The sequence below is a fragment of the Poromitra crassiceps genome (genome assembly GCF_964638095.1).
Source record: "Poromitra crassiceps genome assembly, chromosome: 3".
Classification (NCBI taxonomy): domain Eukaryota; kingdom Metazoa; phylum Chordata; class Actinopteri; order Beryciformes; family Melamphaidae; genus Poromitra; species Poromitra crassiceps.
The window spans coordinates 88,973,210-88,998,857 of NC_139625.1; the positions used below are offsets into that span (position 1 = coordinate 88,973,210).

General features: G+C 40.4%; 1 protein-coding gene across 1 annotated transcript in view; it reads right to left on the reverse strand.

Annotated features, from left to right (window-relative positions):
• The window catches only part of LOC310772634 (disheveled-associated activator of morphogenesis 1-like), a 40,447-nt gene extending 23,100 nt beyond the window's left edge, over positions 1 to 17,347 (reverse strand). The window contains exons 1-13 of the mRNA XM_083632482.1: positions 17,215 to 17,347; positions 14,859 to 14,948; positions 14,646 to 14,717; positions 12,809 to 12,900; positions 11,037 to 11,256; positions 10,509 to 10,622; positions 9,832 to 9,942; positions 8,702 to 8,805; positions 5,963 to 6,029; positions 5,643 to 5,760; positions 4,731 to 4,869; positions 2,437 to 2,495; positions 823 to 1,010 (exon numbers count right to left, since the gene is read on the reverse strand). Coding sequence (XP_083488608.1) covers positions 823 to 1,010; positions 2,437 to 2,495; positions 4,731 to 4,869; positions 5,643 to 5,760; positions 5,963 to 6,029; positions 8,702 to 8,805; positions 9,832 to 9,942; positions 10,509 to 10,622; positions 11,037 to 11,256; positions 12,809 to 12,900; positions 14,646 to 14,717; positions 14,859 to 14,948; positions 17,215 to 17,286 — 1,446 coding nt within the window. The 5' untranslated portion in view covers positions 17,287 to 17,347. The remainder of the gene's footprint in view (positions 1 to 822; positions 1,011 to 2,436; positions 2,496 to 4,730; positions 4,870 to 5,642; positions 5,761 to 5,962; positions 6,030 to 8,701; positions 8,806 to 9,831; positions 9,943 to 10,508; positions 10,623 to 11,036; positions 11,257 to 12,808; positions 12,901 to 14,645; positions 14,718 to 14,858; positions 14,949 to 17,214) is intronic.
• Positions 17,348 to 25,648: the final 8,301 nt, after the last annotated feature.

Below are 25,648 nucleotides of genomic sequence, written 5' to 3' on the forward strand. Positions count from 1 at the left end.
ATGCAGCCCAGAAAGGAAATTTCCCATCCACTTGCATGGGGACCCCGGCAGCTGTTAAACCCAGGGGGATTTTTTCCGGGTGTCACTCAAAGTATAAAACAACTCTTTTAATTATAAAAAAAAAATTATGGGGCATTTTTTCTTCAGAAGCCACTAAGAGCCGTATAACGGGTGTATTTTCTTCATCTACATCTACATCCATGGGTGGGAGGGGTGGGAGTCATGGCACACATGCGCACTTCGCCTTGGGCCGCATGGTCAGGAAGAAAAACCAGGAAGAAAAACCCCCCATGATGGCTTCATGCGCCAGTGAGCAGCCTCCGTCCGAACATGGGTGGGCGTGGCTCGTCCCCTATTCAGTTCTTTTAATACATCCATGGTCCTGAGTGGTAGCGAGTAGGTTGGATAAACTCACTCCCCCCAGTATAAAGGCACGTTAATCAGCTCCACCAAGGGAGCTACTGTAGCTCTCTTGGTGCAGTGGTTAACCGTTAGCGTGTCCGCCTCGCAAGCCAAAGGTTGGCAGTTCGAATCCACCCCTGGGCACAGCGTTTCCAACCCTGTTTTGAACCCTGAGTCACATTTAATGTTTGTTATTTAAGCCTAACCTAAACCATCATCCTAACCTTAACCAAGTTATTCTGGCGAATGGGTGACCCCCTCGTCAAGCTGACGTTTGAGAATGTCCCAGCTTAACGGAGGAGACGCACCAGAATCTCTGGAACCCCTGACCTCTGTAACCCCTACAAGGACCTCTGTGTGTGTGTGTGTGTGTGTGTGTGTGTGTGTGTGTGTGTGTGTGTGTGTGTGTGTGTCTCGTACAGCGCTGAGCTGCTGCAGCTGGGCAGACAGCTGTACCAGCTGGGCTCTGGCTTGCTTGTGGTCATCAGCCTCTCTCTGCAGCTTGTCCTTCATCTTGCTGAGCAGGCCCATCATGTCTTCCCTCTCCTGCGTCTTGGCCTCACACTCCCTCTCTCTCTTCTCAAAGCGCTGCAGTAAGTCCTGATGCTCTGTAGGGGGCGGTGCAGGGTGAGAGAGGCATGATTGAATGAAATCGTTTCATTGGTTGAATGATTAAAGCCCCAGAGAGTACCGCAGGGATAACGTACCCAGAAGTCCCTGCACTGCTGATTGGTAGGAGGAAAAGGCTATGGGATTTTTGATGGGGATTTTGGTTAAATGCATGAAATAAGCTCTGTGGTTAACAAACGTTTATGAAACAGAGAAGTTTGTGTTCAGCAAGATCATCTTCACAAACGACCACCACTTTTATGACTTTTGAAGCGTACATGTGTTCTTTAAAGCGATTTTAAGAAAACATCCCCCCCCCCCCACCTAATTTCAGAGAACATCAAGTCTGGAGGGACCCCTAAACTGACAAAATTTAGACCACGGACCCCCATTTGATAGGATTTTGTCCCATGGTCCCCTTTATGATAATAAGATTGATCATTGTCATCTAAAAGGATATAGGTCCCTAATTGTTCAGACCAGTGTTCAAGCTGTTCATACTCTAATATAAACAAAGGGTGCAAGTTGAAGAGTAGTGTTCAAGCTCGACAAGCTGTTCACTTCATACCGTCTCAAATAAAACAAATGTTTGAAGACTAGTCCGTTTTAGTTTAGATTTCCGCTCAAGTCTTTACTGTTTATTTGTCTGGTAACACAAAACCCAGAAGAACCCAGATTTGTTACAACAACAAAAAATATGACGTTGAATGTACTGGGTGTCAACTATTGCAATAAACTCAAATGAGGCATATTTTTGGTGGCATGTGACTTTTTTGCAGGCTATTATATTTTATTTCATATATCACACATGCACATTGTCAATTTAATGCTTTTTTTTTAACAAAGTAGTTTGAACTACTTTTTCTGCATAGCTTGTAGTTTCCTAAACTACATAAAAAACAAAACAAAAGCGAGGAAAGCGACTTTTTGTGGATTGCGGCTCTTGCAACAACTTTCTTGGTATCAATGTGGCTCCTGAGTAGGGAAAGGTTGCGTACCAACTACTTCCATGGTAAAGTATTTCGTAACTTCCTAAGCTATGCTTTCAAAGTATCTTCACCAACACTGTCAATGTATACATTCACTGCCATATATAGCATTTGGGCATATTTAAAGCGTAATTTCTTCATCATATTGGCAAATTGGTTTCGGGCCAATGGCGATATTTAAAGCCTTTATCGGCCGATAGCGATGACGTACTGATATATCGTGCATAATTAGTTTTTTAAATTGTCTTCTATATTTTATGAGACTACAGCATCAGGATTGTCACCTTGAATCACATTGGCATTCATGTGTATATGACGTGTCCGTGTGTGTGTACATTCATGTGTACATGACTGTGTGTGTGTGTGTGTGTGTGTGTGTGTGTGTGTGTGTGTGTGTGTGTAGGTAAGTCAAACATTTCATACAAAAGCGAGTTACCTTTTCTCATTTTATCAGCCTGTTCTTTCCATTGTTTGACTTCATTCTCCTTGACCAGCCTGTGGGCACGGACACACACACGCACACACACACACACACACACACACACACGCACACACACACGCACACACACGCACACGCAATAACACACAATGTGAGTCAGGTTTTTATCAATGGAAAATATAGGGTTTTCAAACATCTTGTGCATCTCTCTTACAAAAACCTAAATGTGACAAAATGGATCTGGACCAGTGTTTACTTTCCCCTAGAAAATCTTTCAGGCCTGGAGGGATTTGGAAACGTACCCCGACCACAACGGTGGGGGCCCTCGCTGGCGACGCTAAACTCTTAGCTAACCTGTTCGCATTTATGTTCGCAATGGCATCCCAAGTATCATCATACTATTATGGGATGCGATGCGAACAGTTGTATTATGGGATGTATTATGGATTTTGTATTATGGATTTCCCAGGCAACGACACACGTTGACACGTTTTGGAACAGCGCCGCACGCTGGCACGATGCTCCTAAAAGCAAAATGCTTATTGTTTTGAATGATTTGGCATCTTCTATTACTGTCAACACTGTCAACACCAGTATTGTTGTATTGTCATAATATGCCACAAAGGTTTATTGACATTTTGGGGAGAGCAGGGGGGAAAAAATAAGAAATAAAATAAAAATCTGCCCTGGCGGGAGCATTGTTGGCCTGGCGGCCCCGCCAAGCCTGTAGAATGGTAGGGGAAACACTGCGGACACTCCATACATTCTGTCAGCTACATGTAACAACTGATCTGTACACTGCATACATTCTGTCAGCTGCATGTAACAACTGATCTGTACACTGCATACATTCTGTCAGCTGCATGTAACAACTGATCTGTACACTGCATACATTCTGTCAGCTGCATGTAACAACTGATCTGTACACTCCATACATTCTGTCAGCTGCATGTAACAACTGATCTGTACACTGCATACATTCTGTCAGCTGCATGTAACAACTGATCTGTACACTGCATACGTTCTGTCAGCTGCATGTAACAACTGATCTGTACACTGCATACGTTCTGTCAGCTGCATGTAACAACTGATCTGTACACTCCATACATTCTGTCAGCTGCATGTAACAACTGATCTGTACACTGCATACATTCTGTCAGCTGCATGTAACAACTGATCTGTACACTCCATACATTCTGTCAGCTGCATGTAACAACTGATCTGTACACTCCATACATTCTGTCAGCTACATGTAACAACTGATCTGTACACTCCATACATTCTGTCAGCTGCATGTAACAACTGATCTGTACACTCCATATATTCTGTCAGCTGCATGTAACAACTGATCTGTACACTGCATACATTCTGTCAGCTGCATGTGACAACTGATCTGTACACAGTGGGGTAATGTAACTAAGTATAAATACTTAAGTACTGTACTTAAGTATTTTTTCTGAGTATCTGTACTTTACTTGAGTATTTATATTTCTGTCAACTTTCACTTTTACTCCACTACATTTCCCAAATAAAATGGATACTTTTACTCCACTACATTTCCCCCAAGCATCTAGTTACAAAGTAAAATCAGAAGACATTGCGTAGCCTGCAAGCAATCAGGTTTGGCAAATCAATGCTCCTAGTTTGCAAGTTACGTTAATCACCATCCACACGCCATTCCATTTGGTGGCTGTAATGCAACATAACGTTGTTTGCCAGCGGCTATAAAAGTCAAGAAGAAGAAATAGACTACCACTCAAGCCCAGGCATGTCTTTTGCTTGATTTTTTTTTGCAGCATTTACTTGTACTTTTTACTTTCAATACTTAAGTACATTTAATATCAGAAAATTACTTTTGATACTTAAGTACAGAAAATATCAAGTACTTTAAGACTTTTACTCAAGTAATATTCTAATGAGTGACTTTGACTTTTACCAAAGTCTTTTTCTGGGAAGATATCTTTACTTTTACTTAAGTATGGTTTTCGAGTACTTTTTACACCACTGTCTGTACACTCCATACATTCTGTCAGCTGCATGTAACAACTGATCTGTACACTGCATACATTCTGTCAGCTGCATGTGACAACTGATCTGTACACTCCATACATTCTGTCAGCTGCATGTGACAACTGATCTGTACACTCCATACATTCTGTCAGCTGCATGTGACAACTGATCTGTACACTGCATACATTCTGTCAGCTGCATGTAACAACTGATCTGTACACTCCATACATTCTGTCAGCTGCTCTGTCACAACTGCTCAGCAGTCAAAGGTAGAGACTTACATGCGGACCACATTTTTGACGTTGAAGTTCTCTAATGGAGCGACGTCGGGGTTGTCACCTTTGTCGTTCTGGAGGACCAGCTGCTGAACTATCCGGTCCAACAGTAACCAGTACTGAATCGTGTTCCCATTGTGCTTATCTGGGAGAGAAATAGACAGCGAGAGAAAGAGAGGGAACAAGAGTCAAAAAGAGAGAGAAACAAGGTCAGAAGAGTGCTCCAGATATACTTGATCTGAACGAACCGAAAGACTGGATCATGGATCGTGTTTTCTCATACCACTAGAGTTATTCAAATTGGAAGTTTAGGCAGGCAGGCAGACTTACATGGCATCATCAGAGACTTGCATGGCATCATCAGAGACTTACATGGCATCGTCAGAGACTTGCATGGCATCGTCAGAGACTTGCATGGCATCGTCAGAGACTTGCATGACATCTTCAGAGACTTACATGGCATCGTCAGAGACTTGCATGGCATCGTCAGAGACTTGCATGGCATCATCAGAGACTTGCATGGCATCATCAGAGACTTGCATGGCATCATCAGAGACTTGCATGGCATCATCAGAGACTTGCATGGCATCATCAGAGACTTACATGGCATCTTCAGAGACTTACATGGCATCGTCAGAGACTTGCATGACATCGTCAGAGACTTGCATGGCATCGTCAGAGACTTGCATGGCATCGTCAGAGACTTACATGACATCGTCAGAGACTTGCATGGCATCGTCAGAGACTTGCATGACATCGTCAGAGACTTGCATGACATCATCAGAGACTTGCATGGCATAATCAGAGACTTACATGACATCATCAGAGACTTGCATGGCATCATCAGAGACTTGCATGACATCATCAGAGACTTGCATGGCATCATCAGAGACTTGCATGGCATCATCAGAGACTTACATGGTATCATCAGACAGTGTTGTAGCACAGAGAGGAAGTGCGGGTGAGCTTCAGTGTGGTTCAGATTCTTCCTGATCAGCTCAAACGCCTGACTGGCACTCTTAGTCTCTATGTGGATCTGAGGAAACATCAAACAAAAACTATAAACAGCCAAAGTCCAAGGACCAGTCAATAGGCATGGGCTTAACTAACGACTGGGACCAGTCAATAGGCATGGGCTTAACTAACGACTGGGACCAGTCAATAGGCATGGGCTTAATGGTGTCATTGTATAGAAGGGTTCGAGTGTTGAAGTGGTATGAAACATCTGCGTGACTCACAGCATCAAAACGTTTGGACAGCTCAAGTTCATCTTCATTCCTCAAAAGCTCAAAGAAGTCCAAGTGTCTGAAACACAACAGCAAATACTCATCAACAACACAACCAAAGCAAGGAATCCATTTCCACCTATAGAAGTGCACTCGGAGAGCACAGACCTCCACCAAGGCCAATACTCCAGTCTGCTATGATATGAGAACCCCGACTGTGACCCACCCACATCCCCACAGCTCCTCCCCCTAACCACCCCTCGAACCCAGACTATCTCTGACATTCCTATCCCTAGCTACAACCCCTTTCCCCTAGCCCCTTCCCTTTCCTGACCATGCCCCCTCCAGCCACCCAGATACACCTAGCCACTCTACCTAGCCACCCGTCGAACCCCAACTCTCTACAATCTTCCTGTCCCTAGCTACGGCCCCTTTATACTAGCCCCGCCCCCCTCTCTCGACCCGAATCGGATCCACGCCAAAATGTAACAAACAGACCTGCTAACAAACAGACCTGCTAACAAACAGACAAAGGGCCCCGAAAACATAACCTCTTTGGTGGAGGTAATCAACCAGCCGCGCTGGAACTATTATAAGTAGGGGGCGCTGTAAGGAATGCAATCTCGACGCTGCAGGGCAGCGTCTACTTTTTTAAAATGTTTTTTGGAGAATATTTAATTTTAAATTAACATTAGGATTATACTGTTGTGATGTCATTATTCAGTATCTTCTCCTTTTCTCACTCACTTTCATGTAACCACCTGCTCTCCCTTTAGTCGTTTTACACTACAACAGACAGCAACACAGGGATAAACACCGAACTTATTATTATTATGGAAAACCAGATTATGATGAAAATCAAGGACCGGAGTCTCTCCATCTGGATAACAGAGATCATGTCCATCAGCCACACCTGAAAAGAAGGTGAAGAGGAGGACTTCCATTCCTTCAAAATTAGTATTTTGGGGACAGTTGTCCCCAGTGTCAAAGATTGTTGCACAGCTGTAGGAAAGTTCAGAAAGGACTCAGCCGAAGATGGCGAGTTCTGCCTCCGGCTAGGGTCGTTTTGTAGGCCTTAGAGTAGCTACCAATCAAATATTTTGGCCCAGAATCCCGTTAATGAAGGGCAGAACCAGAAGGCATGAGATAGTGTACGCTCTGACACCTGACACCTGTCACACAGTGGTGAGACAGAAGGGAAGATCTTGTGTAATTTCTGTTTGGAGTAGTGGAGACGGTTAGCGACTTTAAATTGGATCAGCTGGTGTCTGCTATTAACTGAGCAGAGTTGTAAGCCGCTGCTAATTAACATGGTCAGGACATGACTCAGAGACATATGAAATATCAATGAACCCAACGGAATGCAAGTAGTGAGGGTCGGAGACGTTTCAGAGTTTGAAAAAAGAAAGTCTGAGATGACAGGGTTGATAGGCGGACCATAATAGTGTGTCGATGATTTGATTTGACAATTCTGGGGACTGGCTTTGGCATTGGCCAATCCCAATCCGATGCATGAGTGCTGTCCGCCTGCTTGGAATCTCCGAGGGGCGACCCCTTAGTTAACGTTATCCTGGAATGCGAGTTTAACGAGCCAGTTACATGTCTTTGCGTTCTTAGGCATTACCGTTTGCTTTATTACATGCAATTGGCCAAGTTAGTAGTTAGTTTATGGGCTAGAAATTCTGCCAGATTACAGACACTAGGTGCCATTTTCTCCTTCATTTGGAGGAGAAAATTCTCCTGAAATGAAGATTGATTGACAGCTGCCATGTCGTGATATGATTGGTTGAAATGGGGTAGAAATTTTATAGTGCAATGTGACGTCAGTAAACTGTAGATTAGTGTTATGAATGAAATCTTGAAAAATTTACTTTTGATGTGAAAAAGTGTGGAAAGAGAAAAGTGATTTTTGTGATTTTCTAGGCATAGATTATTAAATAGGTGCACTCAATACCCAGGTATTTGAACTAAAAAAAACACACACACATTTTTGGGTTTTAAAATGACCAAATATACTGGAGGGGGGCTTTGATGATCATGTCATATCCAAGGCGATGAAGAGTAGGTTGACTAACAGTAAAATAGAATAATCATTCCAAAACTTTCACAGCCATGAAAGGATGTATTTTTGACAGGGGAAGAAATCACACAGAGGGATCACAGTTAATATGTCAATACATTGATACATTGATGCTTAAAAATGCTACATGTACAACCATTAAGTTAGGAGTTGCAGTGATAGCGTACCTGTCCATTAAGTTAGGAGTTGCAGTGATAGCGTACCTGTCCATTAAGTTAGGAGTTGCAGTGATAGCGTACCTGTCCATTAAGTTAGGAGTTGCAGTGATAGCGTACCTGTCCATTAAGTTAGGAGTTGCAGTGATAGCGTACCTGTCCATTAAGTTAGGAGTTGCAGTGATAGCGTACCTGTCCATTAAGTTAGGAGTTGCAGTGATAGCGTACCTGTCCATTAAGTTAGGAGTTGCAGTGATAGCGTACCTGTCCATTAAGTTAGGAGTTGCAGTGATAGCGTACCTGTCCATTAAGTTAGGAGTTGCAGTGATAGCGTACCTGTCCATTAAGTTAGGAGTTGCAGTGATAGCATACCTGTCCATTAAGTTAGGAGTTGCAGTGATAGCGTACCTGTCCATTAAGTTAGGAGTTGCAGTGATAGCGTACCTGTCCATTAAGTTAGGAGTTGCAGTGATAGCATACCTGTCCATTAAGTTAGGAGTTGCAGTGATAGCGTACCTGTCCAACGTGGAGTTTTCATGGGAGCGTAGTTTGTCAATGACTGGTTGGATGCCCAGCATCAGGAATTCATAACGCAGGTGGATACGGAACTCTAGACTGGCCTGAAGAGACAGACAGAAAGACTGTCAGACTGACAGACAGACAGACAGACAGACAGACAGACAGACAGACAGACAGACAGACAGACACACACACACACACACACACACACACACAGAGTAACTCTGGCTTGAAGAGGAAACAGTGAAGGAAGGTCTTTCATCAGTAAAGAAAAATGATATCATGGTCTGTGTGAAAACTCTTGATTCGCCAGCAGGTGTCCGTTAAAAGCGTTTAATGTAGGCTTAAGTTTAATCACTGTTCTAAATTCATCCGCTGTTATATAAAAAGTATTATCATTTCATTTTAAATACATTCATGATATGGTAATAGAAATGCATTTAAATGAATTAATGTAATACATTTAAAATATATTAATTGAAATATATGAAGTGGACAATTTTTACATATTTCAAATGTATTTTGAAATCCATTTTGAAATATATAGTAAATGGATGTCAAATATATTTTCTTAGTGTATGATTGAAAGAAAGAAAAGAATTACTATTGCATTTTACCATTGCTTGCATTTTACTATCATTTGTCATGTAATGTGTAATGTGTTTGGACCCCAGGAAGACTAGCGGTCGTCTTGGTGGCAGCTAATGGGGATCCTTTTAATAAACCATAAACAACACTGTACATTAACAATATATATTTCAAAATGCATTTGATATATGTATGACACGGTCACTGGAGCACGGGCTATTGGTCCATGATCGGCAAGCTGTGCTATCATTGGATAGGTGACCTGTCAATCATCCCCAAAACATAGACTTTTCTATTGGCTATTTAACTCTAAACAGATGAGTTATCTAAAAATTAAACCCCGTACAGTTATGAAAGGTGAAATTAGCTATATAGACCAAAACCGTGTTTTGAACCAGGCTGTAAACATGCTTAATTCTGTTGTAAAGATGGGCATTTTAACATGGGTTGAATGGCGAGCCAGCCTCAAGTGGCCATTCGAGGAACTACAGATTTTAGGCTTCCTCTGTCTAAGCCTGAGGTAGCTGCTTGGTCCTCACCTCTCCTGCTCCTTTGCTGAGCACAGCATTGGTGAAGGACATGATGGCTGTCTTCAGACTGACTTCATCTCTGTAGCGGCCGGTGGATCTATCCAAGTCTGTCAGCAGAGTCTGTACACACATGCATGTGCACACACACATGCATGTGCACACACACACGCATGCACACACACACACACACACACGCATGCACACACACACACACACACACACGCATGCATGCACACACACGCGCACAGATACACACATTCTGTTTTATTTACCGCATAAGGTTAATGTTATTGGTTCATTCCGTTTTATTTACTGCATAAGGTTCATGTTATTGGTTCATTCTTTTTTATTTAAAATACCCACATTTAAGAAGCTGCAATGAGAGCATTTTAGTATTTGTTTCTTAGAAATTAGTCTAAACGATTAATCAATTATAAAGAAATTGTTGATGGACTAATTGTTGCAGTTCTATTGTCTATAGTCGTAGTACAAAGCCAGTTGATAGCAACATTTTTGGTTATTTGAACAACCACCTTATTTGAATGTCCCCCCGCGTATTTTGCAACAAGTCAAACTGTGAAGAGCTCACTGTACAGTAACATGTATTTACTTCAGCAACACTTGCATATTATTTTGCAGACAGTTCTACAAAGTACACACGCAAATGAACTGGCACAAAAACACACCTGAAAGCGTGTTCTCTCTGAAGCAAACCTCTGGTAGTGCAGCATGGATTCTAGTATTTTCTTATGGCCTCCTGGCACCAAACAGACTGCACCAAGGATCTCCAACACTGCAACCTAGGGATGGAGAGAATGGTCAAGTAAAACCCAGGCAGAGAAAATGTTTTCGTTTATAGATGGTTTTCACGTAATTGTGTTGCTAGGGAACAGTTTGGAACCTAGCTTATGTCCTGTCAGTTATTGCACTAGCAAACACCGCAACAGGAACTCAGCTTGGGGGAAATTTAGAATGTTTATGTTGTCAAGTTGAAATCCGTCTATACACAAGGCTGTATGTATAGTGTTGCCAATACCAATAATGGGCAGTTTACTGATGTGATGTTAAACGATTTTGGGGGAATTTAAGTCTTCAAACTTCAGTCAAGCCTTGGTAGCATTTGAGGCTGCCAACATTCAAAGTTGCCTAGTGCAGGTTTCATTATTATGATGACTTTGAAACGATGTGGTAACCTTGACGTTAGAGCAGCATACCTTGGTTTTCATGTTTTCAGTAGCGAGACTTTGTGCAATAGTATTGATGCTTTGGCTGTGTGCCAGGACGTGGGCTCTGCCCTGGGAGTTGTTCATCAGAGCTTTGATGCAGCCGATAAGCGACGTGTGGATCTGGGACTCGGTCGTCTCGTAGTCCATCGACTTGAGGAAGTTTAGGATACACGTCAGGCCGTCCAAGTCAATGAATCGAGTCACAAACCTATAGGGGGAATTAGGTTACTTTCCAAATATTTTCAAAAATCATGTGTGGCGGCCTGGGAGAACCCTTGACATGATGTTGCTGCTACACATTGTTGGTAATGAGCCAAAGAAGGTTGAAATGAGTTTTGCAGGTATTTTCAGATCTGTGATTTGGTTACGTTCATCTCCATAGTAGCCTACATCATGCTGAATAATTATTTTCATAAAACAAAAGGGAAAGTATTCATTTTTATGTATTTGGTGCAATGCCACTAAAATAGAATGTTGTGGAAGCCATTTTTCTCGTATTTTACTTTTAGACACATCACAGATTAAAATCCTCCTAACTTTTGATCTGAGAGAGCTATCTCAGTCATTCCAAAAGTTATACCTATAGGGGATCTTCTAATTTATGGAAATATCAAAAAATGAAAATGTCAAATTCCCACCAGGTGAAGGGTTTTTGGAGGCCACCACACATAATATGTGAGAAAGGAAAATACATATTTCAGTTGTACAATCCAGATGGTATATCGTGTTGGAATAGTCTTTTTACAGTAGGCGGTCGCCTCCTCTAATTTCCTTCTCAACAACTTCTAACCACATGACCATCAGTGTATTTGCAGTTGCCATGTCCTGCTTCCACATATTGACTGTTTTATATCATCATTAGTGCTGACTCCTCATGCCTCACTCCTCATGCCTCACTCCTCATGCCTCACTCCTGCAGCCGGTAGGCGTGCACGTGATATGGATATGCATTGGAAAGTTACTTACTGTAGCTTGCAAGTTAAGGACAGAAAGTTTTGTTAGCAGTTGTGTTGACAATTTGAGGCACCAGTGGTGTTTGACCTGCAGTGAGCAGGCTAATTGGATAAGGCAGCTCCTTTGAGAAAAGGCGAGTTCCTGACTTTAGATACATGGTTAGGCTTTGCAGAGCCTGGTGGAGATCTGCATCTAGATATTCAATTATGGAATTACTACATTAACAGAATTCCTTCCTTTTCCAAATTCATTTCTAATGTTTGCTCTCATTTGCCTCTGGCAGACCTTTAACACAAGTGTATTTTTATCTGTGCGCCTCACCTTCCAACTGAGTTTGGACAGACATTGTAATGCAAGAATAATCTTTGTGAGTTGTGGAACAAAGTGTGGTAAAACAATCATGTGTTCCAATATTTACAGTAGACTGCTGGGAGCTTTGCAGCTGTATTTAGGAGCCAGAGATGAAAGCTTAAGAATGAGCAGAGTCAAACCTCACAGGCTCTACCTCATGGGCTGTGTCCTTAGTGCTGTCTTCAGGCTCTATCTACCTCATGGGCTGTGTCCTTAGTGCTGTCTTCAGGCTCTATCTACCTCATGGGCTGTGTCCTTAGTGCTGTCTTCAGGCTCTATCTACCTCATGGGCTGTGTCCTTAGTGCTGTCTTCAGGCTCTATCTACCTCATGGGCTGTGTCCTTAGTGCTGTCTTCAGGCTCTATCTACCTCATGGGCTGTGTCCTTAGTGCTGTCTTCAGGCTCTATCTACCTCATGGGCTGTGTCCTTAGTGCTGTCTTCAGGCTCTATCTACCTCATGGGCTGTGTCCTTAGTGCTGTCTTCAGGCTCTCTATGACTTGATTCCGTCCATCTTCCGCCTCCTCCAGTGCCAGCAGAGTCTTCCTCTGAGAAGAGAGGTGGAAAACAGAAATGGCTCACAGCAATTCAAATTTCAAAATAGGCTGCTGCTGCTGCTGCTGCTGCTGCTAATAATAATAATAATAATAATAATAATAATAATAATAATAATAATAATAATAATAATAAGGATTATAATTTTTATTTATATAGCACACTTTAAAAATGCAACGAAATCACCCACAGACACAGCCAATCCTGCCTGTATGGACGGCCGACCAAGCCGGAGGTAACACGGGGGCGCGAACCTGCAGCCCTCGTGTTGGTAGGCAGGGAATCTAGTGCTACACAGCCGGATGCCCCACAGTAAAGAATAACTTGATACTTTCCACTCAATGAACGCTGATCAATGCTCAACACGCAGTGCAGAGACTTCATTGAAGCTCAACGCTCAACACGCAGTGCAGAGACTTCATTGAAGCTCAACGCTCAACACGCAGTGCGGAGACTTCATTGAAGAGGACGACACAATTTAAAGTGAAGACACAATAGAGAGCCAAAGTGGAACGTCACTTCCTGCTTCAGCACTGTACCAGAGATTTTCATCCGCCATTTATTTTCCCATAGACATTTCGTAAAATGCTTATAAAAATAGTTTTACTTGTTCAAACCAAACGGTACAGATATATTTAGAAACAGGAGAGATCGCATAACATTTCACTCAGACCAAAACGTAAAAGAAATGCGGGTTTAAAGAAAGAAAAAAATGTATGTTGTTTTGGTCCGAGTGAAATGTTCTATGGTCTCTCCCGATATATATCTGAGCCGTTTGGTTTGACCAAGTAAAACTATTTTTATAAACATTTTACGAAATGTCTATGGGAAAATCAATTGCGGAAGATAATCTCTGGTACAGTGCTGAAGCAGGAAGTGATGTTCACTTTGCCTCTGTATTACACAGCACGTCGCCTACATGAGTTTAAGAAATAGATTGTAGCCTATGGCTTATTTTCATTTCACCATGCACCACTTAGATTCTTAGATATGTTAAATCAGAAAAATGCCAGAAAGTAAAAGTACTGCATTGACTCTGTCTGTGCATTAACTCAAAAACATTCATTTAACTATCAAATACCAAACATCTTAAAACCGCTGGTATAATTTTAAAGAAGCAAAGCAGGTACAAGATACAAGATACAAGATACTTTATTAGTGCCACACAACAATGTTGGTGGTAATTGTTACTAAGGCCATCTATGTCTGAATTCAAATGAAAGCAAAAGATCAGGACCTGCAATCTATGGTCAGGTTCCAAACCTCTCAGCGCTCCCTTCGCTCCTCCACTAGTGCAGGTCGCCTCGCCCCTCCTTCGCTACGGGGGCTCAAAAGTCGCTCATCCCGATCTCGACTCTTCTCGTCCCTGGCACCTCAATGGTGGAACGAGCTTCCACCTTCGGTCAGGACTGCTGAATCACTGCCGATATTTCGGAAAAGACTAAAGACACACCTTTTCAGGCTCCATCTGGGACCTTCTTGATCTAACTTCGTTCTCTCTCTTTCCTTATAAAAAAAAAAAAAAAAAAAAAAACTAACCAACCTTGTACCACTAACCTAAACTTGTACCACTGTTCCTTCAGAAGTTGTAGTTGTCATAGACTGTGCTCCATAGTTGATTGCTCTATTGCTGACAAAAAATGTGTTATTGTAAGTCGCTTTGGATAAAAGCGTCTGCCAAATGACGTAATGTAATGTAATGTAATCAGGATGGTAAGTTGGACTTGAGGTTACTCACAGTAGCCATGGACTTGAGCTGGTCAATGTAAAACTCTGGCCAGCTAGTTGCGCCTTTATTCTCCTCTGTCTCCTGAAATGCACAGACATGCAGAGGTCAAAGGTTATGGGGACACCACACTTACCTACTAGGCATCATATGTGTCCGGTAGATTGCATGGCTCAAGTGCGCCATGCTAACACTTTAGCATACACTGAGTGTTAGTATTCTCACCTTTTTCTTACTACAGTAGATCTGCCATTTTTTCTCTGCTGGCAATGCAAACATTCGAGTCCTATGTTCCTCTGTGAGGTCCAATTCATCCTGGGAAGGAGGTGAAGGAGAAGAGGAGGAGAAGAAAGAACAGGGGAAGCGAGAACAGGAGAGTAGAAAAGAAGAAAGAACAAGGAAGTGAGTAAAGAAGAGAGAATGAGACAACATGGTCACACAATTCATGTGGAAAACATGCTACAGTGTCCCTTGCCGAATGCACCGCGTGCTGGCGTGCAGCTCCCCGAAAATGTGACTCGACACAGCTGACGTGAACAGAGCAAGTCTAATATAATGTAGATGGGGAGATAACAAGAGAGTGAAAGCTGGTCCCTCAGTTGAGCCTCGCTCCTGGCGCGCGTGGACGGGCATGTGGACGTGCTTCTAGAAAGGCCGGACATATATTATGACAAAAGTCTCCTACAGTACATGTCCACTGTAGGGCATTCACGACTAGTGAATTTTACTAGTAGACTAGTCGTCCCTAAAGGTAGTCGACTAGCCTTTTTTTTTTTTTTTTTTTTTATCTTTAAGAAAGAACATGAGGTATTTACACGACATACATGGACTATCATATCCCATATCCCCCACAAAGAACATCAAAACACAACAAAACAAAACAAGAAAACTGCATAAGATACACAATAATCCAAGAACAAGACTATTGGACAAACAACCAAACAAAAACAATGCATTCAGCTCCTATCCTGATAAGCCTAATGACACTGGGGTAAAAAGTCAAACTCTGTATGTGGTTGCCATATTTTGGGGATGTCTAAGAATCTGCCTTTGCTCAATGTTATCCAACGTATGGTAGCTTGAGAGTTCATTCCACCAGTGAACTACAGCTGGGGGATTGGATGCTTTCCAATTTAAAGCTATGCATTTCCTAGCTGCCAACATGGCAAGATCTATGTATTTACTTTGAATGCATTGTTTTTGTTTGGTTGTTTGTCCACTAGTCTTGTTTGTTCTTGGATTATTGTGTATCTTATGCAGTTTTCTTGTTTTGTTGTGTTTTGATGTTCTTTGTGGGGGATATGGGATATGATAGTCCATGTATGTCGTGTAAATACCTCATGTTCTTTCTTAAAGATAAAAAAAAAAGACTAGTCGACTACTAAGCACAGTGTCGACTAGTGCTTTTACTAGTAGACTAGTCTGTGAATGCCCTAGTCCGCTGTAGCGGGCCTGGCCCTTTAGCTGAATGGACATGTCGGATGCCTGGTGTGCGTGAGATCCCCGGTTGGAAATCCGCTCAGACACTATTACCAAGTATATCATGATGCACTACATTCTCTCCTTGGGCTAACTTCTATCTGCACTACATTCTCTCCTTGGGCTAACTTCTATCTGCACTACATTCTCTCCTTGGGCTAACTTCTATCTGCACTACATTCTCTCCTTGGGCTAACTTCTAGTCATTGAAATCCTAGTGAGATCACACAATCTACTCATTTTGCTGGGGACTTCCCTGTGACCCCCTCGTCAAGCTGACGTTGGAGTATATAGGTCAGGCTGACATTGGAGAATATTCCCACCTTAACGGCGGAGTCGGAGACACACCAAAAACGTCTCCGTCGCAGAGGCAGTTTCATGTCAGCATCCTTGTTGTCTGACAGACATCACCGCCGTCCAGTATCGTCCAATTTGTCATGTTCGTGACAAATTGTGACTCACAGACACCGCGGTCCACCTAGCCAATTTTATTCTGGGAAATTGCAACTCGAATAATGCCGGACTCAAATCGATAAACTTGACTATTGATACTTGTACCTATTTTGACTAGTCCCATGTCAGCAAATAAACTACCTGTCCCATGTTGTATAATGTACAACATTCACTGCTTCTGATTGGGCATGTTTGTGTTTGGGAATCATACCTTTTAGTGGCTGTTGCATTCTGGTCTAATGAGGCTACTGGTCACATGTCAGGCCACAAAGGCAATAGGCAATTGCTCCATTGACATCATAAGAGCGATTTCTTCTGAAATGTGTGTTAAAATGAGCCAATGACACATCCTTTGCACAGGGCAGGCTACATTAAACTGAGACCACTGATGCTTTTAAAGCAACTGACAGTAGCAGGCTGGTAGCAGGGCACTGCCAAGGTGGCCTTATAGAGATCTCAGGGCATCACGGCCAGAGGGAGGGGCAACGGAGGCCATGGCCGGATGGCCTCCATGTAATTCCCACCCTGCTGACACCAAAACCTGATGTTTACCATTGATGTTACCAGTGAAATAGTGCAATAGCCAAATTGCCTGTCTACACAGACAGCTTCAGCTTGTGTCAGCAGCACTCAACACACTTGTACTCACCACTAGCTCAGTAAACATAGCATCCAGGTGTTGGATGGGGGGCATGGGTTCTAGTGTCGTCATGGTCGCCATGTTGTCATCATGGACGTAGGTGATCTCTGGCTGCTCACTTCTCTCCAAACAGCAGCAGAGTAGAGAAAACAGGCCACGCCCACTGCGCTGCTTCATCTGAGGAGCCATGGTCAGAGCAACGGCCTGAGCAGCTGTATTGACTAGAAGAAAGAAGAAAAGGAGCAATGAATTTGCGACTATGGGATGTACCTGTGTTTGCAATGACAACAATATTATGGGATGTTCCTGTGTTTACAATGACAACAATATTATGGGATGTTCCTGTGTTTACAATGACAACAACATTATGGGATGTTCCTGTGTTTACAATGACAACAATATTATGGGATGTTCCTGTGTTTACAATGACAACAATATTATGGGATGTTCCTGTGTTTACAATGACAATAACATTATGGGATGTTCCTGTGTTTACAATGACAACAATATTATGGGATGTTCCTGTGTTTACAATGACAACAATATTATGGGATGTTCCTGTGTTTACAATGACAACAATATTATGGGATGTTCCTGTGTTTACAATGACAACAATATTATGGGATGTTCCTGTGTTTACAATGACAACAATATTATGGGATGTTCCTGTGTTTACAATGACAATAACATTATGGGATGTTCCTGTGTTTACAATGACAACAATATTATGGGATGTTCCTGTGTTTACAATGACAACAATATTATGGGATGTTCCTGTGTTTACAATGACAACAATATTATGGGATGTTCCTGTATTTGCAATGACATCAACATTATGGGATGTTCCTGTGTTTACAATGACAACAATATTATGGGATGTTCCTGTGTTTACAATGACAACAATATTATGGGATGTTCCTGTGTTTACAATGACAACAATATTATGGGATGTTCCTGTATTTGCAATGACAACAATATTATGGGATGTTCCTGTGTTTACAATGACAACAATATTATGGGATGTTCCTGTGTTTACAATGACAATAACATTATGGGATGTTCCTGTGTTTACAATGACAACAATATTATGGGATGTTCCTGTGTTTACAATGACAACAATATTATGGGATGTTCCTGTGTTTACAATGACAACAATATTATGGGATGTTCCTGTGTTTACAATGACAACAATATTATGGGATGTTCCTGTGTTTACAATGACAACAATATTATGGGATGTTCCTGTGTTTACAATGACAATAACATTATGGGATGTTCCTGTGTTTACAATGACAACAATATTATGGGATGTTCCTGTGTTTACAATGACAACAATATTATGGGATGTTCCTGTGTTTACAATGACAACAATATTATGGGATGTTCCTGTGTTTACAATGACAACAATATTATGGGATGTTCCTGTGTTTACAATGACAACAATATTATGGGATGTTCCTGTGTTTACAATGACAACAATATTATGGGATGTTCCTGTGTTTACAATGACAACAATATTATGGGATGTTCCTGTGTTTACAATGACAACAATATTATGGGATGTTCCTGTGTTTACAATGACAACAATATTATGGGATGTTCCTGTGTTTGCAATGACAACAATATTATGGGATGTTCCTGTGTTTACAATGACAACAATATTATGGGATGTTCCTGTGTTTACAATGACAACAATATTATGGGATGTTCCTGTGTTTACAATGACAACAATATTATGGGATGTTCCTGTGTTTACAATGACAATAACATTATGGGATGTTCCTGTGTTTACAATGACAACAATATTATGGGATGTTCCTGTGTTTACAATGACAACAATATTATGGGATGTTCCTGTGTTTACAATGACAAAAATATTATGGGATGTTCCTGTGTTTACAATGACAACAATATTATGGGATGTTCCTGTGTTTACAATGACAACAATATTATGGGATGTTCCTGTGTTTACAATGACAACAATATTATGGGATGTTCCTGTGTTTACAATGACAACAATATTATGGGATGTTCCTGTGTTTACAATGACAACAATATTATGGGATGTTCCTGTGTTTACAATGACAACAATATTATGGGATGTTCCTGTGTTTACAATGACAACAATATTATGGGATGTTCCTGTGTTTACAATGACAACAATATTATGGGATGTTCCTGTGTTTACAATGACAACAATATTATGGGATGTTCCTGTGTTTACAATGACAACAATATTATGGGATGTTCCTGTGTTTACAATGACAACAATATTATGGGATGTTCCTGTGTTTGCAATGACAACAATATTATGGGATGTTCCTGTGTTTGCAATAACATTATGGGATGTTCCTGTGTTTACAATGACAACAACATTATGGGATGTTCCTGTGTTTGCAATAACATTATGGGATGTTCCTGTGTTTGCAATGACAACAATATTATGGGATGTTCCTGTGTTTACAATGACAACAATATTATGGGATGTTCCTGTGTTTGCAATGACAACAATATTATGGGATGTTCCTGTGTTTACAATGACAACAATATTATGGGATGTTCCTGTGTTTGCAATGACAACAATATTATGGGATGTTCCTGTGTTTACAATGACAACAACATTATGGGATGTTCCTGTGTTTGCAATGACAACAACATTATGGGATGTTCCTGTGTTTGCAATGACAACAATATTATGGGATGTTCCTGTGTTTACAATGACAACAATATTATGGGATGTTCCTGTGTTTGCAATGACAACAATATTATGGGATGTTCCTGTGTTTGCAATGACAACAATATTATGGGATGTTCCTGTGTTTACAATGACAACAACATTATGGGATGTTCCTGTGTTTGCAATGACATTATGGGATGTTCCTGTGTTTACAATGACAACAACATTATGGGATGTTCCTGTGTTTACAATGACAACAACATTATGGGATGTTCCTGTATTTGCAATGACAACAACATTATGGGATGTTCCTGTGTTTACAATGACATTATGGGATGTTCCTGTGTTTGCCATGACAACAATATTATGGGATGTTCCTGTGTTTGCAATGACAACAACATTATGGGATGTTCCTGTGTTTGCCATGACAACAATATTATGGGATGTTCCTGTGTTTACAATGACAACAACATTATGGGATGTTCCTGTATTTGCAATGACAACAACATTATGGGATGTTCCTGTGTTTACAATGACATTATGGGATGTTCCTGTGTTTACAATGACAACAACATTATGGGATGTTCCTGTGTTTGCAATGACATTATGGGATGTTCCTGTGTTTACAATGACAACAACATTATGGGATGTTCCTGTGTTTGCAATGACATTATGGGATGTTCCTGTGTTTACAATGACAACAACATTATGGGATGTTCCTGTGTTTACAATGACAACAACATTATGGGATGTTCCTGTATTTGCAATGACAACAACATTATGGGATGTTCCTGTGTTTACAATGACATTATGGGATGTTCCTGTATTTACAATGACAACAACATTATGGGATGTTCCTGTGTTTGCAATGACAACAACATTATGGGATGTTCCTGTATTTGCAATGACAACAATATTATGGGATGTTCCTGTATTTGCAATGACAACAATATTATGGGATGTTCCTGTGTTTACAATGACATTATGGGATGTTCCTGTGTTTGCCATGACAACAATATTATGGGATGTTCCTGTGTTTGCAATGACAACAATATTATGGGATGTTCCTGTGTTTGCAATGACATTATGGGATGTTCCTGTATTTACAATGACAACAATATTATGGGATGTTCCTGTGTTTACAATGACAACAATATTATGGGATGTTCCTGTGTTTGCAATGACAACAACATTATGGGATGTTCCTGTGTTTACAATGACAACAATATTATGGGATGTTCCTGTGTTTACAATGACAACAACATTATGGGATGTTCCTGTGTTTACAATGACAACAACATTATGGGATGTTCCTGTGTTTACAATGACAACAACATTATGGGATGTTCCTGTATTTACAATGACAACAACATTATGGGATGTTCCTGTATTTGCAATGACAACAACATTATGGGATGTTCCTGTGTTTACAATGACAACAATATTATGGGATGTTCCTGTGTTTACAATGACAACAATATTATGGGATGTTCCTGTGTTTACAATGACAACAATATTATGGGATGTTCCTGTGTTTACAATGACAACAATATTATGGGATGTTCCTGTGTTTACAATGACAACAATATTATGGGATGTTCCTGTGTTTGCAATGACAACATTATGGGATGTTCCTGTGTTTGCAATAACATTATGGGATGTTCCTGTGTTTACAATGACAACAACATTATGGGATGTTCCTGTGTTTGCAATAACATTATGGGATGTTCCTGTGTTTGCAATGACAACAATATTATGGGATGTTCCTGTGTTTACAATGACAACAATATTATGGGATGTTCCTGTGTTTGCAATGACAACAATATTATGGGATGTTCCTGTGTTTACAATGACAACAATATTATGGGATGTTCCTGTGTTTGCAATGACAACAATATTATGGGATGTTCCTGTGTTTACAATGACAACAACATTATGGGATGTTCCTGTGTTTGCAATGACAACAACATTATGGGATGTTCCTGTGTTTGCAATGACAACAATATTATGGGATGTTCCTGTGTTTACAATGACAACAATATTATGGGATGTTCCTGTGTTTGCAATGACAACAATATTATGGGATGTTCCTGTGTTTGCAATGACAACAATATTATGGGATGTTCCTGTGTTTACAATGACAACAACATTATGGGATGTTCCTGTGTTTACAATGACAACAACATTATGGGATGTTCCTGTATTTGCAATGACAACAACATTATGGGATGTTCCTGTGTTTACAATGACATTATGGGATGTTCCTGTGTTTGCCATGACAACAATATTATGGGATGTTCCTGTGTTTGCAATGACAACAACATTATGGGATGTTCCTGTGTTTGCCATGACAACAATATTATGGGATGTTCCTGTGTTTACAATGACAACAACATTATGGGATGTTCCTGTATTTGCAATGACAACAACATTATGGGATGTTCCTGTGTTTACAATGACAACAATATTATGGGATGTTCCTGTGTTTGCAATGACATTATGGGATGTTCCTGTGTTTGCAATGACAACAACATTATGGGATGTTCCTGTATTTGCAATGACAACAACATTATGGGATGTTCCTGTGTTTACAATGACAACAACATTATGGGATGTTCCTGTGTTTGCAATGACATTATGGGATGTTCCTGTGTTTACAATGACAACAACATTATGGGATGTTCCTGTGTTTGCAATGACATTATGGGATGTTCCTGTGTTTGCAATGACAACAACATTATGGGATGTTCCTGTGTTTACAATGACAACAACATTATGGGATGTTCCTGTGTTTACAATGACATTATGGGATGTTCCTGTGTTTGCCATGACAACAATATTATGGGATGTTCCTGTGTTTGCAATGACAACAATATTATGGGATGTTCCTGTGTTTGCAATGACATTATGGGATGTTCCTGTATTTACAATGACAACAATATTATGGGATGTTCCTGTGTTTACAATGACAACAATATTATGGGATGTTCCTGTGTTTGCAATGACAACAACATTATGGGATGTTCCTGTGTTTACAATGACAACAATATTATGGGATGTTCCTGTGTTTACAATGACAACAACATTATGGGATGTTCCTGTGTTTACAATGACAACAACATTATGGGATGTTCCTGTGTTTACAATGACAACAACATTATGGGATGTTCCTGTATTTACAATGACAACAACATTATGGGATGTTCCTGTATTTGCAATGACAACAACATTATGGGATGTTCCTGTGTTTACAATGACAACAACATTATGGGATGTTCCTGTATTTGCAATGACAACAACATTATGGGATGTTCCTGTGTTTACAATGACATTATGGGATGTTCCTGTGTTTGCAATGACAACAATATTATGGGATGTTCCTGTGTTTGCAATGACAACAATATTATGGGATGTTCCTGTGTTTGCAATGACATTATGGGATGTTCCTGTATTTACAATGACAACAATATTATGGGATGTTCCTGTGTTTACAATGACAACAACATTATGGGATGTTCCTGTGTTTACAATGACATTATGGGATGTTCCTGTGTTTGCCATGACAACAATATTATGGGATGTTCCTGTGTTTGCAATGACAACAATATTATGGGATGTTCCTGTGTTTGCAATGACATTATGGGATGTTCCTGTATTTACAATGACAACAATATTATGGGATGTTCCTGTGTTTACAATGACAACAATATTATGGGATGTTCCTGTGTTTGCAATGACAACAACATTATGGGATGTTCCTGTGTTTACAATGACAACAATATTATGGGATGTTCCTGTGTTTACAATGACAACAACATTATGGGATGTTCCTGTGTTTACAATGACAACAACATTATGGGATGTTCCTGTGTTTACAATGACAACAACATTATGGGATGTTCCTGTATTTACAATGACAACAACATTATGGGATGTTCCTGTATTTGCAATGACAACAACATTATGGGATGTTCCTGTGTTTACAATGACAACAACATTATGGGATGTTCCTGTATTTGCAATGACAACAACATTATGGGATGTTCCTGTGTTTACAATGACATTATGGGATGTTCCTGTGTTTGCAATGACAACAATATTATGGGATGTTCCTGTGTTTGCAATGACAACAATATTATGGGATGTTCCTGTGTTTGCAATGACATTATGGGATGTTCCTGTATTTACAATGACAACAATATTATGGGATGTTCCTGTGTTTACAATGACAACAATATTATGGGATGTTCCTGTGTTTGCAATGACAACAACATTATGGGATGTTCCTGTGTTTACAATGACAACAATATTATGGGATGTTCCTGTATTTACAATGACAACAATATTATGGGATGTTCCTGTGTTTACAATGACAACAATATTATGGGATGTTCCTGTGTTTACAATGACAACAACATTATGGGATGTTCCTGTGTTTGCAATGACAACAACATTATGGGATGTTCCTGTGTTTGCAATGACAACAATATTATGGGATGTTCCTGTGTTTACAATGACAACAACATTATGGGATGTTCCTGTGTTTGCAATGACAACAACATTATGGGATGTTCCTGTGTTTGCAATGACAACAATATTATGGGATGTTCCTGTGTTTACAATGACAACATTATTATGGGATGTTCCTGTGTTTGCAATGACAACAATATTATGGGATGTTCCTGTGTTTGCAATGACAACAACATTATGGGATCTTCCTGTGTTTGCAATGACAACAATATTATGGGATGTTCCTGTGTTTACAATGACAACAACATTATGGGATGTTCCTGTGTTTGCAATGACATTATGGGATGTTCCTGTGTTTACAATGACAACAACATTATGGGATGTTCCTGTGTTTGCAATGACATTATGGGATGTTCCTGTGTTTACAATGACAACAACATTATGGGATGTTCCTGTGTTTACAATGACAACAATATTATGGGATGTTCCTGTATTTGCAATGACAACAACATTATGGGATGTTCCTGTATTTGCAATGACAACAACATTATGGGATGTTCCTGTATTTGCAATGACAACAACATTATGGGATGTTCCTGTGTTTACAATGACATTATGGGATGTTCCTGTGTTTACAATGACATTATGGGATGTTCCTGTGTTTACAATGACAACAACATTATGGGATGTTCCTGTGTTTACAATGACAACAATATTATGGGATGTTCCTGTGTTTGCAATGACAACAACATTATGGGATGTTCCTGTGTTTACAATGACAACAATATTATGGGATGTTCCTGTGTTTACAATGACAACAACATTATGGGATGTTCCTGTGTTTACAATGACAACATTATTATGGGATGTTCCTGTGTTTGCAATGACAACAACATTATGGGATGTTCCTGTGTTTACAATGACATTATGGGATGTTCCTGTGTTTACAATGACATTATGGGATGTTCCTGTGTTTACAATGACAACAACATTATGGGATGTTCCTGTATTTGCAATGACAACAACATTATGGGATGTTCCTGTGTTTACAATGACAACAATATTATGGGATGTTCCTGTGTTTACAATGACATTATGGGATGTTCCTGTGTTTACAATGACATTATGGGATGTTCCTGTGTTTACAATGACATTATGGGATGTTCCTGTGTTTACAACAACATTATGGGATGTTCCTGTGTTTACAATGACATTATGGGATGTTCCTGTGTTTGCAATGACAACAATATTATGGGATGTTCCTGTGTTTGCAATGACATTATGGGATGTTCCTGT